This window comes from Ictalurus punctatus, chromosome 1 (assembly GCF_001660625.3).
Source record: "Ictalurus punctatus breed USDA103 chromosome 1, Coco_2.0, whole genome shotgun sequence".
NCBI classification, from domain to species: Eukaryota; Metazoa; Chordata; class Actinopteri; order Siluriformes; family Ictaluridae; genus Ictalurus; species Ictalurus punctatus.
Genome location: NC_030416.2, coordinates 18,197,980 through 18,216,800, shown reverse-complemented (window position 1 = coordinate 18,216,800; position 18,821 = coordinate 18,197,980). Strand labels below are relative to the sequence as shown.

General features: G+C 38.5%; 1 protein-coding gene across 3 annotated transcripts; it reads left to right on the top strand.

Moving 5' to 3' along the window:
* Window positions 1-7,664: 7,664 nt before the first annotated feature.
* cnot10 (CCR4-NOT transcription complex, subunit 10) lies at window positions 7,665-18,500 on the top strand. Of its 3 annotated transcripts, none has more exons than XM_017474019.3 (19): window positions 7,665-7,862; window positions 8,606-8,700; window positions 9,920-10,081; window positions 10,165-10,315; window positions 11,047-11,186; window positions 11,720-11,806; window positions 12,400-12,483; window positions 12,708-12,825; window positions 13,058-13,207; window positions 13,823-14,025; window positions 14,129-14,250; window positions 14,905-15,084; window positions 15,316-15,396; window positions 16,491-16,604; window positions 17,189-17,319; window positions 17,458-17,493; window positions 17,614-17,738; window positions 17,874-17,949; window positions 18,113-18,500. In XM_017474019.3, exons 1-19 carry the CDS (start codon window positions 7,844-7,846, stop codon window positions 18,277-18,279), a joined length of 2,241 nt encoding a protein of 746 aa, XP_017329508.1. In that variant the 5' UTR covers window positions 7,665-7,843; the 3' UTR covers window positions 18,280-18,500. The 3 variants fall into 3 exon arrangements, with proteins under 3 accessions (XP_017329508.1, XP_017329498.1, XP_017329488.1); XM_017474009.3 differs by having other exon boundaries at window positions 7,666-7,862; window positions 11,050-11,186; window positions 17,611-17,738; XM_017473999.3 differs by having other exon boundaries at window positions 7,666-7,862; window positions 17,611-17,738.
* The last annotated feature ends 321 nt before the right edge of the window (window positions 18,501-18,821 follow it).

Genomic DNA, 18,821 nt, shown 5'->3' with positions numbered 1-18,821 from the left:
GTTCAAGTTTTCTGGTTTGGGTCAGTATGGCTGAAATGGTTATAGTCTATTTTTACAGTTGATTGAGCTGCTTTCTTTTGATAATTGGCTCAGAACCTACTGCACCAACACTGAACAGATGAAATTGATTTCTTCTCCTTGGGAAAATCTATTTCCTCACATTCTGTATATTTGTGACTGCATACGTCAATTAACTGCATGCTCCTATTGCATGATTTAACTTAAAATATTTTTTTTTACTCACAATAAATATGACTTATTTCATGAATCATTGTTATCAGAATCTTACCAATTGTACCAAAGGGTATAAAGTAATAAAGTTTGGGAGGTTCTGTCTGCAGTTAGGTTCTTGCTCTGATTAACAGTCTACTCCTGTGCTACTCTGAAGTCTTCTGAAGAATGTGAAGCATGACTTTACAGGATGTGCTATTATCAACACTGTGGTGATGTGATGTGATGTGTTACCACCCTGAAGTGGATTGTTTTCCTATAACAGCGCACCCTGAAGTGTTTTATTTATTTTACACCACAGCAATTTGCTTATTTATTACTAAATGGCACATCATAATTTTTAAATGCTTATAGTTTAGTGACTTTAGTTATGTGGGATGTCCTTGCGTCAAGTTAGTTCCTGTTATAACTTACCTTCAGTCGACAGAAAGTATGTCTCAATTCAATTCAATTTAATTCAATTCCATTGTATTTGTATAGCACTTTTTACAATGGAAATCGCCTCAAAGCAGCTTTACAGAAACATCTAAACGCAAGATATAGATTTTAAATGTGTGAATTTATCCCTATTGAGCAAGCCGGTGGTGATGGTGGCAAGGAAAAACTCCCTAAGATGATAAGAGGACGAAACCTTGAGAGGAACCAGACTCAGAATTGAACCCATCCTCATCAGGGTAACAATGGATAGTGTGAAAGTAAACAAAAGTTCATTATGGTTTTTACATAAAGTCTTTGTTGAACTAGTCCACTGTTCACTAAAGGAGACCTGAGTGCAAAACTGCATGTGGTAATTGCAGACCCAAGGATATAGTAGCAACCGTAGTCCCAGCAACCACAGCGAGAATGTCCATGTGGAATTGAGTTCCAAAACCATTTCCATGGTACTTCAAGCAGTACCATCCTCAGCAATCTCCAGGCTGTAGCCTCCAGTTGATGAAAGCTCCATTCATAGGTAGGGCATCCGGATGGATCAGGCAGGTCCGGAGAGCAGAAAGGGTCAGGATCACTGGCATCTCCATAAAATCATGGCTTGACTCTCCTTGTCTGGACTAGAGACTACAGAGCACTTCTGTAAGTCACTCTGGATAAGGGTGTCTGCCAAATGACCTAAATGTAAAGTGCAAATGTAAACATTATAGCAGCTATAAACAGTCGTTCCCTCACCACATAAGACAAATGAAAGTGCACGTTATTTTATAGAGAAATACCAGAAATAACAGAGTCCTCTGTCCTGAAGACTTTCCCATGGTGGAAAACTTACTGTAAAACCTTACTGTTACAAACACACAAGACTCCACCTATAAGTGGTAAAGAAGCATGTCCTTAGAAAAAGCTTAACCATATCAATGACTATATGGTGTTTTTTTTTTATGTTAAAGAGCTACATGCTTTTAATCACTTTGTTGTTAGTATTAGATTACAGGGGAGTGTTGACCATACAGGTCCCTGTGAATGAGCTGTTACTATAGAAACAATAACATATTAAACTGAGTGCGTAAATATAATTAAATAATTAAACAAACAATGAGCGTATTAATATAAACCTCACATATGATTGATAGCCTGCACTCTTGTCAGAGCTGTTGTTACAGAAAATGAAACAATTTTTCTGTGATGTGGTATAAAGCACATACAGTGAGGGAAAAAAGTATTTGATCCCCTGCTGATTTTGTACGTTTGCCCACTGACAAAGAAATGATCAGTCTATAATTTTAATGGTAGTTGTATTTGAACAGTGAGAGACAGAATAACAACAAAAAAATCCAGAAAAACGCATGTCAAAAATGTTATGAATTAATTTGCATTTTAATGAGTTTAATGAGGTTAATGAGGAAATAAGTATTTGACCCCCTCTCAATCAGAAAGATTTCTGGCTCCCAGGTGTCTTTTATACAGGTAACGAGCTGAGATTAGGAGCACACTCTTAAAGGGAGTGCTCCTAATATCAGTTTGTTACCTGTATAAAAGACACCTGTCCACAGAAGCAATCAATCAATCAGATTCCAAACTCTCCACCATGGCCAAGACCAAAGAGCTCTCCAAGGATGTCAGGGACAAGATTGTAGACCTACACAAGTCTGGAATGGGCTACAAGACCATTGCCAAGCAGCTTGGTGAGAAGGGGACAACAGTTGGTGCGATTATTCACAAATGCAAGATCTCACCTCGTGGAGTTGCATTGATCATGAGAACAGTGAGGAATCAGCCCAGAACTACACGGGAGGATCTTGTCAATGATCTCAAGGCAGCTGGGACCATAGTCACCAAGAAAACAATTGGTAACACACTACGCCGTGAAGGACTGAAATCCTGCAGCGCGCACAAGGTCCGCTGCTCAAGAAAGCACATATACATGCCCGTCTGAAGTTTGCCAATGAACATCTGAATGATTCAGAGGACAACTGGGTGAAAGTGTTGTGGTCAGATGAGACCAAAATGGAGCTCTTTGGCATCAACTCAACTCGCCATGTTTGGAGGAGGAGGAATGCTGCCTATGACCCCAAGAACACCATCCTCACCGTCAAACATGGAGGTGGAAACATTATGCTTTGGGGGTGTTTTTCTGCTAAGGGGACAGGACAACTTCACCGCATCAAAGGGACGATGGACGGGGCCATGTACCGTCAAATCTTGGGTGAGAACCTCCTTCCCTCAGCCAGGGCATTGAAAATGGGTCGTGGATGGGTATTCCAGCATGACAATGACCCAAAACACACGGCCAAGGCAACAAAGGAGTGGCTCAAGAAGAAGCACATTAAGGTCCTGGAGTGACCTAGGCAGTCTCCAGACCTTAATCCCATAGAAAATCTGTGGAGGGAGCTGAAGGTTCGAGTTGCCAAACGTCAGCCTTGAAGCCTTAATGACTTGGAGAAGATCTGCAAAGAGGAGTGGGACAAAATCCCTCCTGAGATGTGTGCAAACCTGGTGGCCAACTACAAGAAACGTCTGACCTCTGTGATTGCCAACAAGGGTTTTGCCACCAAGTACTAAGTCATGTTTTGCAGAGGGGTCAAATACTTATTTCCCTCATTACAATGCAAATCAATTTATAACATTTTTGACATGCGTTTTTCTGGATTTTTTTGTTGTTATTCTGTCTCTCACTGTTCAAATACAACTACCATTAAAATTATAGAATGATCATTTCTTTGTCAGTGGGCAAACGTACAAAATCAGCAGGGGATCAAATACTTTTTTCCCTCACTGTATATACATATATATCTCCATATTCTTATTTGCTGATATTCCTACGAATGTTGTATGAGGTTGGTACTATTGGTTACTACTGATTAACAGATTGGTCTATAACAGACTACACAGCACATTTTCAATGCTATAATATATATTCAATTATGAGTGTATAAGGAGCAAACAGGAATATATAACTGATATTACCCAGCAGTCATGTGTTTCAGACACTTCCAACTGATCAGATTTTTCAGTTGTTCCCACACTTTAGCTGAACATGATTTACGCACAGACAGTAGCTGTGGTGTGGCAATTGAGCGATTCTGCTTGTCTCCAAGCAGCTGTGTATTTAATGGAACACTTTTCTCCTAAAGGCTAAAGCGGAGCTCTCTATGCTCATTTGTTTCTGCTCTTGCAGTGCCCTCTGAGCCCAATAAAAGCTTCACATTTATTCCATTAAGACTTCCTTGTCTACTGCAAATACCAATCATTCAGCATAATTGCCTTGACAGTATATTACAAGCTTTGCAGGCACAGCCTCCCAAACATAAAATAAAACTAGATAAGAGATTAAGTGTCATTAAGTGTTCTGGTAAGATGAAAATAATCATGAAAATTAAAATGGCAGATGGATGATGTCCAGTATCCTCAGACCTCTTCTGTTAAAAATACATAAAGGTAGATCAATAAAATCACTGAGGGTCACAGAACTGCTTTTTATTGTGTGTGTGTGTGTGTGTGTGTGTGTGTGTGATTACCTGATGAATTGAACTGTGTGTGTTAAAGCAGAGAAGACATTAAACTGCGCAATACTGCAGTCCTCCAAAACTGGATGACTCTGGATCTGACTCCCTGCAGTGCACTTTCAGTCGTTATTTTAAACTCTATGCACTAAAGTGTTAGGAGAGCTGCCCCTATCCCTCCTCATCTCCCAGGTGCCTGCTTCACATTTTCTAGCTTATGAAATCTTGACAGAGAGAAATGTCTACACCGGTAATAATCACAGTGGAAGTGTTTATTGGACCACTCGAGGCATTTCATACATCATGTTATCAGAGCAAATAAACAAAGCAAAAAATTGTCTTTTCTGGTCATTTAGATCCTTTTGTTGTGTCTTGCCATAGCCAGACCAACTTAGCTGGAAATGACCGAACAAAATTATTCATATTGGTAAAATGCTCAAATTCCCAAAATGGCTGAAAAGATTGCTTCATATTTGTGGAGGATCCAAATAACCAGATATGCACAGGCAACCAATCAGCTCTCTTCTTCTCAATCTCTATTTCTCTCCTGTCAATTATTAGGGCGTTTTGAAGCTAGCTCAATTAAGACTAATTTAAGTCACAGTGGCAAATTAACACTGCTCTGGGGGGTGTTTCAGTGTTGCAGGAGGACTCAGCGGATGTGTTTCACAGCAATGGGGCATATTATTGAGTGCTCATGTGATGTTACACACATCTAATACATTGTCAGTTACAAAAGGACTCTCCTTTTTGCCAGTGATAATTCACTAACTAGAGACACCTTGTGTATGTGTAGACCAAGGATTTTTTTCTGTTCATTATTACTGTGATTTATATGCTTAAACATGTCAATCTAGTACCCTAAAGTACACTTTGTTTTGTTCCTCTGAGGGAACAGTTACAGGTTCTATGTAGAACCCTACAACAGAGGTTACCCTTTCAGAGGCGTTTCAAAATATGCTATAAATAATAAATAAATAAGAAGTTAAAACTCTTTTTAGAGTATAGGCCACACACACACACACACACACACACACACACACACACACACACACACACACACACACACACACACACACACACACACACACACACACACACACACACACACAAATGTGAAAGAGTCATCAGGAAGAGTCCATTCAATTCTCAGGAGAGTCACTTGGGAGTGTGACAAAAAATTATTTTCAAAGCAGTAAACATTCAAAATTCTGAATTTCTGCTTTAAACTATAATATTTATCCCTAAAATACTTTAAACTAATTAAATTACATCGTACTACACAGCGTATGCCATGCGGATCAATGTATATTTCACAGCTCTGTCAGTGAGCATGCTCCTGTCTGCCATGCTGGTAAACCGAGACAATCTTGAATTATGTCTGTAAAAATAACGGTACTATCTTCATGTTTTATCATTTGGACATTTTTCTTTCAAAAATAAAACAAACAAACACAAAACAAACCAACACATGGCCTTTCTAATGTTTTCTTATGTGACCCACTGAACTGAGGACTGCAGAGATAATAAAAAAGGTTATTTTGTTTATTAATTAATTAATATAACTCAAGAATAACTTTATTTTTATGATAATTTTTTTGATTTTGTTGTATAGTTTTACTTGTCATTTTGGTAACATTAGTGCTGGATTTTGTATTATGTGTTTTATATATTTTTTTTCTGTATATTTATGTCTGTTTGTGTGTTTGAGTTTTAAGTTTGTTACTCTGTAATGGCATGCCTTCTTGGCCAGGTCTCCCTCGAACAAGAGATTTAATCTCAAGGGACATCGTAGTTAAATGAAGGACAAACAAACAAACAAACAAATAAATAGTTAACATGCTAGTTATCAGTATTGAATAATACATTCACAGTATTTCACACTAATGAAATAAACATGAATTGGATCTGAAGGCAGTCATAGAAAGCCCATGGCTTTTTTCCCACATGAGCTTGGCAATGCTGTATCACTGCAATTCTTTGGTAAATATATTCATATAAACTTTTTTCACCAAAATTTCAGCCTTAGAACACAGAAAGAGTTCTCGTGATAATATTTTAATAGCTTTATCCTATTGCATGGTTTGCATGATCAATAATGATATTGGGGACCATTATTTTATTTTAAATGTGAAACAATATAAATAATTACAAGATTTTGTCTTAACTGTATCCATATTTGTACTGAATATCAAAATATACAAATCTTTTTCAAATCACAATATTTGGTCTAGAACCTATGAATCCATGAATATGAAGGAATTAAACACATTTGTCATTTGAGGTAGTAGTCTACATAAGATCATGTTCTGTGCTTTTAACAAATATTTAACTATTTAAAAGCATATCCTGTTCACAATTAGCCTGATCAGACTGATTAGCCTGATCTGTTTAGACTATCTTAAAAACTCTGATTAGGCAGAAGGGACAAAATGGGACAAAAAGAAAGAAGTCCAAGCAAGTCTTTCACAGCAACTTAACTGCAATCCAATGATAATGATACAGACATTGATATGTTGGTTCTAGTGGAGGAAATCACAACCCAGTGTTAACGAACATATTTATTACGGTATTTGAAGGTTTAACTAGATGGATGTGTATAATTCAAACCTCAAATCAAAACAAGTATGCCTAAATACACATTAAAAGGAATAGGACCCACACCTGCACATGTATACAATTATAAAATCAGCCAATCATGTGACAGTAGAGCAATACATAAAATCATTCAGTTACAGATCAAGAGCTTCGGGTTATACTCATATTAAAATAAAGCAATCTCAGTGATCTCTTTGTGATCTCCTTGACCATGACATGGTTGTTGGTGCCAGACAGGTTGGTTTGAATATTTCAGAAATCTCGCGTTTCACACACATCAGTCTATAGAGTTTATACAGAATGTGCTAAAAACTAAAAACAAAAAACATGCAGTAAGCAGTATGTGTGAGAAAAAGCCTTGTTGATGAGAGAGATCAGATGAGGATGGCCAGACTGGTTTGAACTGACAGGAAGTCTATAGTAACTCAAATAATCACTCTTTAGGACCACGGTGAGCAGAAATGTATCTCAGAACATACAACACACCGAACCTTGGGGCACATTGAGTTCCACTCCTACAAACAGGAATCTCTACAGTCTACAGTGGGCACAGGGTCAAGACTGGAAAAACATTGCCTGGTCTTTTAAAGTTGCTTGTGCTTGTATAAAGTCAACTTCTAACAATCGAAATAAATTTATTTTAAAAATGTGTTCTGTGAATGGAAAGTTCAGAAATAAATAAAACAAAAAGTTATATATATATTATATATATTTATATATTATGCACATTTAAATACTACAGCTATTAGTTATATGATGTTCATAACATTCAGAACCTGTACTGGAGTGGGTTTTGTAACTGTCGCCATCTCGTGGTTGCTGTAAAAAGCTGTTTTTACACAAAATGGTGTCATGCTCTATCGCATCCACGCCGACAGGAGGCGCTCGCATAAATGCTCTGCACTTCAGCGGGAGACTCTGGGTAATTTTAATGGCGAAGTCCTGAGTAGAGCGAAATCTGTTAATAGCGAATGCGGATCAGAGATTTATTCGTGGATTAGATCATACATTCGCGAGTCACTAAGTAGTAACCAGTTGCTGTAATATATATAAATACCTAAACCAGCGTTAATTTTCGAGAAATGGCCGAAACTAACTCTGGTAAGCTGTGTTTTTATCATTAGCTAGTGAGACGTTAGCCGTTAGCTAGGTAGACCATAGACTGTGTTCAGACAGCTACATAATAGCAGGTGTATAAAGGTGTTAAATGTAGCTTGCTAAAAAGTTGACACTTTGATTATGGGGTCGTTACTTTCTCCATGTAGAAGCTGTATTGTGATTGTATCTCTCTCTCTCTCTCTCTCTCTCTCTCTCTCTCTCTCTCTCTCTCTGTGTGTGTGTGTGTGTGTGTGTGTGTGTGTGTGTGTGTGTGTGAGAGAGAGAGAGAGAGAGAGAGAGAGAGAGAGAGAGAGTTAGTTAGTTAGTTAGTTAAACATGAACGCTAGCATGGCAACTATAACTAGCGCGCTAGTCAAGCAATAGCGCTGGCTGTTAGCTTAAACTCTCATTCTTAACGGACGCATTATGTTTTAAATCACGCATTAGCTTTTCTTCTTGTTTTGTTTGGAAAGTGGGCCGGATAGATGGCTAGGAAGATAGCTCGAGGATGTATAGTTGCATGTTGTGTTGCTTGTCTAGCAGAGCAGGTTGGGTTCTGAGCGGCACACCCACATCACCCCCATATCCACCTGAACCAGGGGTGCATTCTCTCTCAACAGTGTGTGAAAGTTTTAGCACACTTTGCATTCGTTTAGTTTAGCACATGTAGGCTGCAGCAGAGCAGTTCATTCACTGCAGCATTTACTTACCTACTTACTTACTTATTTTTAATACTTTCTCCTCAGACCAAGTCAGTGACATTAAACATGACAGCATTGTTTCTCCTGGAATTTCAGACCAGGAAAAGGAAATGGCTACAAATGCCCTTGAAGCATTTACGGTATGTATTTGTTTTTCCACTTACTCTAGCTGTTAGTAAATATCACAATGTCCGATCTGAGCTCTTTGAAAGTATGTTTGGCCTGTGGGAGAATGCATGAGCCTGTTCTTCAGTCATAGGACAACATCGGACAACATCAGAAAACATCTATTCATCCATTACTACCGTTATGTACGATCTATTGGATCTATATTGGGGCTTGTTATTTCACTGTACATGCTGTCATTGGGAAACCTGATTTGAATAAAATAATGTCTTCATTTTTGCACCGTTGTTATTCAGCTCGGTTTCTCCTTCTATAAAATCACTGCTCACTACAGTGTCCCAGCGTGTGCACTGAGGATATTAAGACCTGGATGGTTATCGATTATCCCGCTGAGTGATTTTTCTGAAATGAAGTTGTTTCTTTCTTTTCAGGACTTAGGACTTCTCTTCAGGACTTATTCATGCTTTTCGTCTCATTTTGTTTAGATTATTGTCATTTCTGTATCTTGGCATTAGCAAGGCTTCTCTAGATCACTTAGAGTTGCAAATTCCAGCTGCAAGCTTACTCAACATCACCAAGAAAAGAAACTATATCACCTTGACTTTGGCATCCTTGAACTGGCTCCTTGTCCAATGTGGAATCCAGTTTAAAGTAAAAATTGGTTTTGAAAAGCTCCTACTGGTCTAGCTTCCTCCAGTATCTCTGATCTGTTGTACAACACACCGAACCTTGAGGCACGTTGAGTTCCACTCCTACGAACAGGAATCTCAGTCTAGAGTGGGCCCAGGGTTAAGACTGGAAAAACATTGCCTGGTCTTTTAAAGTCAGCCTCCCACTCCCATCAAATGTGCTCTTTCTCGCTCGCTTGCTCTCTCGCTCTTGCTCTCTCTTGCTCGCTTGCGCTCATGGTTTTTCAATCAAGACTAAAAACACACTTGTACAAATTAGCATTTTAATCTGTGTGGTTGTTTCCACACATGTCTCCTTAAGTGCTTTATATCTGGAGTATAAATAAACCTATGTCTATAATATTGTATAAATTATACCGATGTATTATATGCTCTTAACCAAATTTCATATTCTCTTTGCAGTGTTTTATATGCTCTTAACTGTGTACAACATTTTTGGTCAACTTGTGTTGTTTCAAATGTGCTTTATAAATCAAATGTTCTTACTGTGTCTTGTAGCCTGAACTGTACCCTGTAACCTAAAACAACTCTGATTTCTCTCTAGTCTGGAAACTATGATGATGCCCTAAAGCAGCTAGAAAGTCTCCAGGAACTGAACAAAGATGACTACAAGATTGCTATGAACAAAGCTGTCACTGAGTTTTACAGAAGTGGCCAGACAACCACGAGCACCTTGAAGCAATCTTTAATGATGATAAAAAATCAGGTGAGAAAATACTGTGCTGAGCTGCAATCTGTCTCTCGTGAAGCTAAATGTCAAGTGTTATTTATTTATTATTATTTTTGTAGGTGCATTCCACTGTGGAAGATATTGACGGTTTGGATGATGTTGAAAACAGCATTCTCCATTACAATCAAGCCATCCTTCACTACCACATGCGGCAGTACTCGGAAGCAATAGCCATTGGAGAGAAGCTGTACCAGTTTCTGGAACCTTTTGGTATGATTTGAAATATCACAGAAAAGTTCATGGGAGCCTTAGACAGTGTTTGCTATAATAAAATAAAAGCGCACACATCTGCATATTGCTGTTTCTCAGCTCCAGTCATGGGGAGAAACCCAGTGGCCTGCAGTTTCAAGATTTCCCTGATATCAACATATTTTTTTCCAAACTGGTGGTGAATGTTGGTGAATCCTCAAGCCTAGAGCTGAGAAAAAGCAATATGCAGATGTGTGTTTGTGTGTTTTTATTGAAAGAACATTTTAAAGAGCCACTCCAGTCACCGTGTAGAAACACCTTCTGCATCACTGACTACTGAGCACCTTGATGCGATTAACCCTCTGTTCCGTGAATTAATGTAAGTTGTGATTTCATGGGCGGTGTGAATTTAAAAGCCTGACCTATGTGATGAAGATTACAGCTCCATTTCTGGGTGCATTCATACAGTACAGTGTTTGTCCTTGACACTCAAAGCTGAAGCATACTACTTCCAATTATTCAATACACAAGAAATGGAACATTGCTTTTGTTTAAAGTCAGAAATTATGACCTGCTTAAGAAATAACACTGCTTTAGAGTAACTTAATTTACTTTCTTGAGGTACACTGGACTTGCCCTTTAAAAGATTTGAATTGATTGAGTAGTCATTTAAAATTCTGAGTGCTCCCACTTTACTATGCACTGGTGCAGTGCGGTCGAGTGGTATGGCTTGATGGCATTCTCTGTACTAGAAGAGAAGTTTGCTCAGGCGGTGTGCTTCCTGTTGGTGGATCTGTACTTGCTCACCTTCCAGCCCGAAAAAGCGCTACACTTACTTGCAATGATGGAGAAACACTCTGTACAAGGCAGCAACAAAAATGGCAAAGGAGAGGTAAGAAACAAAATTTTGAACACACAATTGTGTTCTCATTTTGTGTTTTTTTTTTTTGTTGTTTTTGTTTTGTTTTTGTTTTTTTACACTAATTTTCTCTTGTTTCTCCTCTTTTTCATATTTTGTTTCTCTCAGTTTGTCGCTTGGCAGCGTAGCCTCTATTGTTTCTAGATGTAATAAAGTATAAACTATAGATGTTATAGACTTGCAGTCTTCATGTGGTGATGTGCAGGCAAGATTTGTATAGTTTTGCCTAAGAGTTCAGTATTTGGCAAGCTGGTAGTTTATGAGGATATTTATTTTAAATAAATAAATAAAACCTAAAACCACATAATTTTATGAAAATAATAAGGTGATAGTTTTTAATTTGGTTTCTGACAGTTTATAACTAAAACATTTACATTGTTTGCAGAATTACAGTATAATGCCTGCAATTGTTAAAGGCTAAAACAAATTGTTTAAACTACTTTGTGTAGTATAGTTGTAGCCTGATTTGCCTTCATTTGCTAATGGTTTTATTTAATTTGTTACAGGGTATGAGTAGCACAGCCAGAGACTCTGCTGCTCAGAAAGCTGAATTTGCAGCCTTGATCGAGGCAGCCAAGTCCCGGATGCACCAGGTAATACAGTACAGTAAAGTCAGCTCTACAGTTATTTGCGTTCTTGGTAAAGATGGGTTTAAAACAATTATGGAAAAATCTTTGTGGTTATTGAGCTTCATTTCACACTGAAGATGGAGTGAAATCAAACATTTAATTGGCGTAAATTATTTACCTAAACAACCTGAAGAAAATAAGCAACTACGTGTGTTATAATTATTGGCATCTCTGCCTTTTGTACTTTGTACAACCTCCCTTTGCCAAAGTAACAGCACTGAGTCTTATCCTGTAATGCCTGATGAGATTGAACAATGCAAAAACACTCTTTGACCATGCAACAACAGAAAATGATTCCTAGGGTCCAAGGTCTTCTTTTGTGGACTCTCCTTTTTAGCACAGGTCAGGGTACTGGGATGGCCATCGCGGACGCTTGATAGGGAGAAAAGTAAAATTGCCAACAGTAAACTAGTTTACTGTTTGTTCTATATGGTGGTGGATTTTATTGAGGACCTCATGTCTGTGCTTAAAACTCGCTTACCTGTCAGCATTTTAAGTTGAATTACAGGCCTCTTTTTCTGTGTGTTTTCCTAATTTTCCCCATGTGTGCTTTGCAGTATAAAGTGCGGGCCTACATTCAGATGAAATCTCTCAAGGCTTGTAAAAGAGAGATCAAGTCTGTTATGAACACAGCTGGAAATGTGAGTTATTGTGTATTATGCATGGTATTACACATAAAGTACATATCTGTCAGCTGTTTTAACTTACAATATATATGGAGGAATGCATTGTTAATATGACCTAAAGTATGAAAACATCTTGCCAAATAATTTTTATAGAATACAAGTTCAGGTCTTTGCAAAAAAAAAAAAAAAAAAAAAGTTCTTGCATATTTTACATCTTTTACTGTGTTTCTCTCTCTCAGTCTGCACCATCTCTCTTTCTGAAGAGTAATTTTGAGTATCTGAGAGGAAATTACCGTAAAGCAGTGAAACTCCTCAATAGCTCTAACATTGCTGAGCATCCTGGACCCCTCAAGACAGGTACATAATTCATAAAAACTTCACAGTACTTAGTGTTCAATTTCTCTGCAAAATGTACTAACTCGCCAGTTTCTTACTTCAAAGTAATATTTCCTAGCCCGTTATATTCTGTTATAATAGCATCGTGGAATCAATTAATACTCAATTCCCTTTACTTAATCAGTAAAGCTAAAAAGATTTTTCTTTCAAGGTAGCTCAGTTTCTGATCCAACATTTCCCCCTTTTTTTGTAGGTGAATGTGTGCGCTGCATGTTCTGGAATAATCTGGGCTGTATTCACTTTGCTATGGGGAAGCACAACTTGGGCATCTTCTATTTTAAGAAAGCCCTGCAAGAGAATGACCATACATGTGCACAGCTAGGAGATGGGAAGAACAGCCAGGGTGAGTGGCAGAATACTTCCTACATGAGAAGGCAACCACGAGGTATTTCATTTGCTAGCTAAGGTTATTCACTATACAGCTAAATGTATGTGGATACCTGACATGTGCTTGTTGAGCATCCCATTCCAAAAGCATGGTCATTAATATGGAGTCAGTCTCGTTTGCTTTTCTGGGAAGGCTTTGCACTAGATTTTGTAATATGACTGTTGGTGTTCCTGTTCATCCCCAAGGTGTTTAGTGGGGGTTGAGGTCAGAGCTCTGTGCAGGCCACTTGTTCTTTCACTCCAACCTTGGCAACCTTGTATCCAAGCTAGTATTATGTTCCTCATCTGAAATCTGTTCTGTTTAAACATGGATTAAGGTTCTCCATCACAACATTGGATTCCTGTCACTGCAATCTGAAATTTCACTTTGCAGAGAATTCACCTTTCTGCATGGTGTAGATGTAACATTCCTCAGTGCACCCAAGATAGTTTTAGTCAGGATTTTATCGAGTCCATTTGAGCGTCTGTCTGTGTGCCAGTTAATAGTTGCTTTATGGTTGTAGTGTATATTGTTTGATTGATTCTTTGACCGACGCGCATTAAGCATCAATTCTGTTTTCTTTTCCTACAGGTAAAAAGTTTGCAGGTATTCCCATGTGTGCTCTTCTGGCAAATAAGCGCTATGAGCTGCTTTATAACTGCGGCATTCAGCTTCTCCACCTCGGTCGGCCACTGGCTGCCTTTGAGTGTTTAATGGAGGCGGTGCAAGTATACCACTCGAACCCTCGTCTCTGGCTGCGGCTCGCTGAGTGCTGCATTGCTGCCAACAAAGGGGTGAGACAGGCTAACTTCTAAACGTACACGCTAAGGATTGTCACCAGTTTCTGGACTCTGTGCTAACAACTGTTTTTCCTGGGTTTTTTTTCCCTCTCTCCAGAGTTCAGAGCAGGAAACTAAAGGTCTGCCCAGTAAAAAGGGAATAGTTCAGTCCATTGTAGGACAGGGATATCATCGCAAGATTGTCCTGGCATCACAGTCCACTCAGAACACAACTTACAGGTGTGCTGTCCTATTGTATTATTTCATCTAGATTTTTGGAGTGAATCGATTTCATTAACGTGTGAGGATGTCGGATATGTAATCAATTTTGTAATGTTAAGATTTGCTTTTCATTCATAGTGTTTTTCAACCCCACCATCTACATTGAAGTGTTGTTGTCATATATATATATATATATATATATATATATATATATATATATATATATATATATATATATATATATAATTTAATTTTTATATATATATTTAATTTTTATATATATATATATATATATATATATATATATATATATATATATAAATTAAATATAATTTCTAATATTTTTTAAAAAAATGTTTTAAACAGATATTGTGCATAAATATTATAATTTCACTGTTAATGTCTGCTTTCCCATTAAGACGTTTCCAAGGGGAAGAGGAAATTAGAAAGAAATGCACTCATCTAGTATAACACATGTTAAAATGTTTACTGTTTTGAGAATTTTTCTTTTTTTCTTTTTTTTTTTTACTTCTTTCTGGCAGCTCTGCGAAATGTTGTACTGTTTAATTTTGCCCTGCAGGTGGCACTGTGTTCATTTTTTTACTTTTAATTTTGAGGTACATCCTCTCTGTGTGTGTGTGTGTGTGTGTGTGTGTGTGTGTGTGTGTGTAGTGAGGGTCAGTCAGCAGCAATCCCTGTTGCAAGTATGGAGTTTGCAGCAATCTGTTTGAGGAATGCGTTACTCCTGTTGCCCGAGCACCAGCAACACGAGAACAAACCAGAGAATGGCTCTAAAAACTCCAGCCAATCAGGCAGCACGGAGAGTGGCAGTGAGAACAGTGATGCCTGCAGGTATACGTAACCCACTGTCCATGTCCACACATTTACAGGCTCTTGATCAGCAATGTTATAATGAATAATCATTTAACAAATAAATGCATACACACACTGTGACGACAGTAGCAGAAGCGCAATAAGTGACTTCCTGTTAGGACTCAGCAGTTACTTGATGCTTTACTCATTTTTGTGCATCTAACAGTGGGATGATTCAGTAACCTTTTCAGCCTGTCGTTTGATTTACAGTGGGAAGAGCCAAGAGGGAGACAAGTTCATTCCTGCTGCTCCCTCATCACCTCTTAGAAAACAGGAAGTTGAGAACCTCAGGTAAGATCAAAAAGTGTCCACTGCGCCCCTCTCTTCTGCCCTTATTTCCCTGTCTTCACCTTTTTCCCATCCACCTGGGGCATTTTTCATTTATTTTCATCATCTGTCGGTCCAGACATGGGGCTGCAGAGAGGAAAGAGTGGGCGGGTTGAGGGGTGACCTGGGATTGACACCCTGGTACAGTGACATGTTTATGAGCCTGCAAGCCACCTACTCAGGTTTCCCTTCCCGGAATCTGGCAAGTCTTTTGTGTTCCAGCCAACTGCTGGGAAGCCTGCACCTCCTTTTTTCCTTTTTCTCTTTCCCTCCCTCCTCAAGCCCTTTAATGATCGGCTTGTAGTAGATCTGGCACTAACAGGAAACAGAACAAAGATGGAGGGTTAGGAAGGGTTTAATTGAGAACACCTCCACTTATGATTATGCTTAGGAAATTTACACAGTGGAGTAAATCACTTCCCATTGTTATCAGAGCTATTATATTTATTATTGCGATCTTGTAGGTGTTAAGTCAGTTTGACCGGTCACTTGAATTGAGTGGGTTTAAACAGAGAGTGCCTGCTCTAAACCTCCTGTACACAGAGAGGAACATGTGCAAATAATTTTGTGCCCAAACAAAAGCTTCTAACAGAGCAAGTCCTTTTAACTTAATGAACTCTCTTTAAGGTTTATAGAAAAGAAATGCATCTGTTTACTGTGTCTTTACCATTTAAAGAGTTAACTAACATGCCCTGCCTAAGCTTCAACTAGACTGTACCTAAACGTTGAAGTATTTAGAGTTTATGAGCTGGTGACTTGGTTATGTCAGGTATCTACCACTGTCTTTGCATCACAGATGTCTGGCATTTACCTCTGCTCTTTCATTGGCTGTAAATTAGGCCCCACTCAAGTGCCTAATTTATACTTTGAATAAATACATTTACCCTTGTTTAAGGGTTTGGTTACAGCATGCATGCTTTTCTAGTTTACTAGTCGGAAAATTTATTTAGAATCTTTAAGTTAAATAAAAAGTTAGGTGTGTCTTAAAATGAAAGGTGTAGGTGTAACTTACTTGTTTGTTTGTTTGTTTGTTTGTTTGTTTGTTTGATCGATCACAGGTGCTGCATTTTAGCCTGTAGCGCGTATGTGGCTTTGGCCCTTGGGGACAACTTGATGGCACTTACCCATGCAGATAAACTCTTACATCAGCCCAAGCTGTCAGGATCCCTCAAGTAATTCTCTCAACTTAAGTTCCATTCTATCCTTCAGAAATCATTTTTTCCCCATTGTAATGACATTTAATTGATGGATTCTCATTGGAATGTCAGGAGGAGAAAGACGACATGAATATGGCAGCAAATGATTTGTTTGATTTTACTTGTATAAAGGTCTGAAACTGTTAATAGTGCAAAGCAGCAGTGATTGATTTTTGAACAATACCGAGTGTGCTGCTTTGCACTTCGCAGGAATAGCAGTTCATATTCTCTGCTCAGAGAAATGATACTGTTTTGTAGTATTGCTGTGTTGTATAAAAGACCATTGTGTTAGCATGATTTTATCAGTATAACTTGTCTGGTGTGTAGCTTTGGAGTAGCATTTTGAATGTTGATGATGCTGCGACACTGTGACACACTGAGTAGTCTTTGAAATCCTCAAAACACCACAAAGTTTCATTTTATTGTTTTTCTTTCTATCGATTATTAGTTGTATTTTCTAACATCTGAAAGCATTTGTGCCTTCTCGGCTCTTTAATTCCCTTGTAGTAGAGTCCATTTCTGCTGCTTTTCATAGTCAGTAACAGGTATACTGTCTTTAGGTTCCTGGGTCATTTATACGCTGCTGAAGCTCTGATCTCTCTGGACCGAATCTCTGACGCCATCACTCACCTCAACCCAGAGAATGTTACTGATGTCTCACTAGGCGTGTCTCCCAGTGAACAAGACCAAGGTAAACTCACTCACATGAACACGAAGTGTGACTCATGCGTCACAGCTGGAGTGTCAACACAAACACAAGCACAGCAGCGTTTAGGAATATTTCCTCTGTATGCTTACTATGATTTTTACACATGTTCTGAACCCACAGGATCAGATAAAGGAGATTTAGAGCCTGTTGAATCTTGTAAGTATTATTATCTATTATTAGCTTCCTATTAAAATCACTCTCTTGACACTACAGCAGATAGTTGTGGGTTTGCTTATTCATGAGTGGTCTGAATGCCTGTGTATTTGTGTGTAGCAGGGAAACAGGCCCCTCTGTGTTACCCCAGTAGTCTGAGCTCTGCCAAGGCCATGATGCTCTTTAATTTGGGCAGTGCTTATTGTCTGAGGAGTGAATATGAGAAAGCACGCAAGTGCCTTCATCAGGTAATGAACACCTGCATACAGTCTGCTTGGTGGACTAGACCCTGTTCCTCATAGCTGGTTCATTTTACATTGAAAAGCTTTTAACATTATTTTACATTTAAAAAAACGAGTTGGCCTTATTTTTTGCCTTTGTAGGCAGCTTCTATGATCAGTGCCAAAGAGATTCCACCAGAAGCTATTTTATTGGCAGTCTACCTGGAGCTACAGAATGGTATGTTCTTAATATCTGATTGTCAAAATACCCAGACTGCCATATTGGAAAAACAATGTTTCATCCCCTTTTTTCTGAATTAGCTATCATTTTGTTTTATTAGTTGAACATTGTGATCAGTAGTGTATGTCCGTGGTTTAGTACATGATGAATGTGATTGCAGGTAACACGCAGCTGGCTCTCCAGATCATCAAACGGAATCAGTTACTCCCGTCAGTGAAGCCCTCGTCCTCTCCGGACCAGCGCAAGAAGCCTCCGCCATTCCAGTCTGTGCAGCCCATGCAGCCTATACAGATGCCCTCTTCCTTCACACAAGTACAACGCAAATGATGCGCACACAACTCTACAGTATCATAAACACCTTTTTAACACTTATTTATGAGCCTGCAGCAGAAGAATGGATGGATGGATGGATGAAGGAATGAGTGGTGAGGAGGACAGGATACAGAGGAAAGGTTCAGGGAAGAGCTGCTTCCTGAGAGCTCATCTTCAAATGCATATTCACATCATCTGGGGTCTATGAAATCTTAAATAAATTTTATTTACAGTAATATGTGGTGTGTTTGTTTTTAAAGCAACTACTAGGATGTGGGTTTTGATGTTTTTAATATTTTCACACAACAGCATGAAGTTTATTTGAATCGAACTTTGGTGTGCTTGTGTCCTTTGTGTACTTCATCTGGGTATGTGACACCCAGAAAAAATCTGAAGAACAAAAAGAAAGTAATCTAATATTGAATGTGGTACTCAAAAATCTGAAACAAATTGTTGCAGCATTTCTGATCAACGAGTATTACATATATGCGTAATACGTGTTTTACATGTACTACATTATCCCTCAGCAGACGAACCAAAAATATCAATTTCGCTCT

What these genes read in the sequence shown, in the direction of transcription:
- cnot10 (XM_017473999.3), top strand. An exon ending in CCAGTTTCTGGAACCTTTTG is followed by an intron (nt 10,316 to 11,046) that starts GTATGATTTGAA and finishes TCTCTGTACTAG; the next exon opens with AAGAGAAGTTTGCTCAGGCG. An exon ending in TTATGAACACAGCTGGAAAT is followed by an intron (nt 12,484 to 12,707) that starts GTGAGTTATTGT and finishes TCTCTCTCTCAG; the next exon opens with TCTGCACCATCTCTCTTTCT.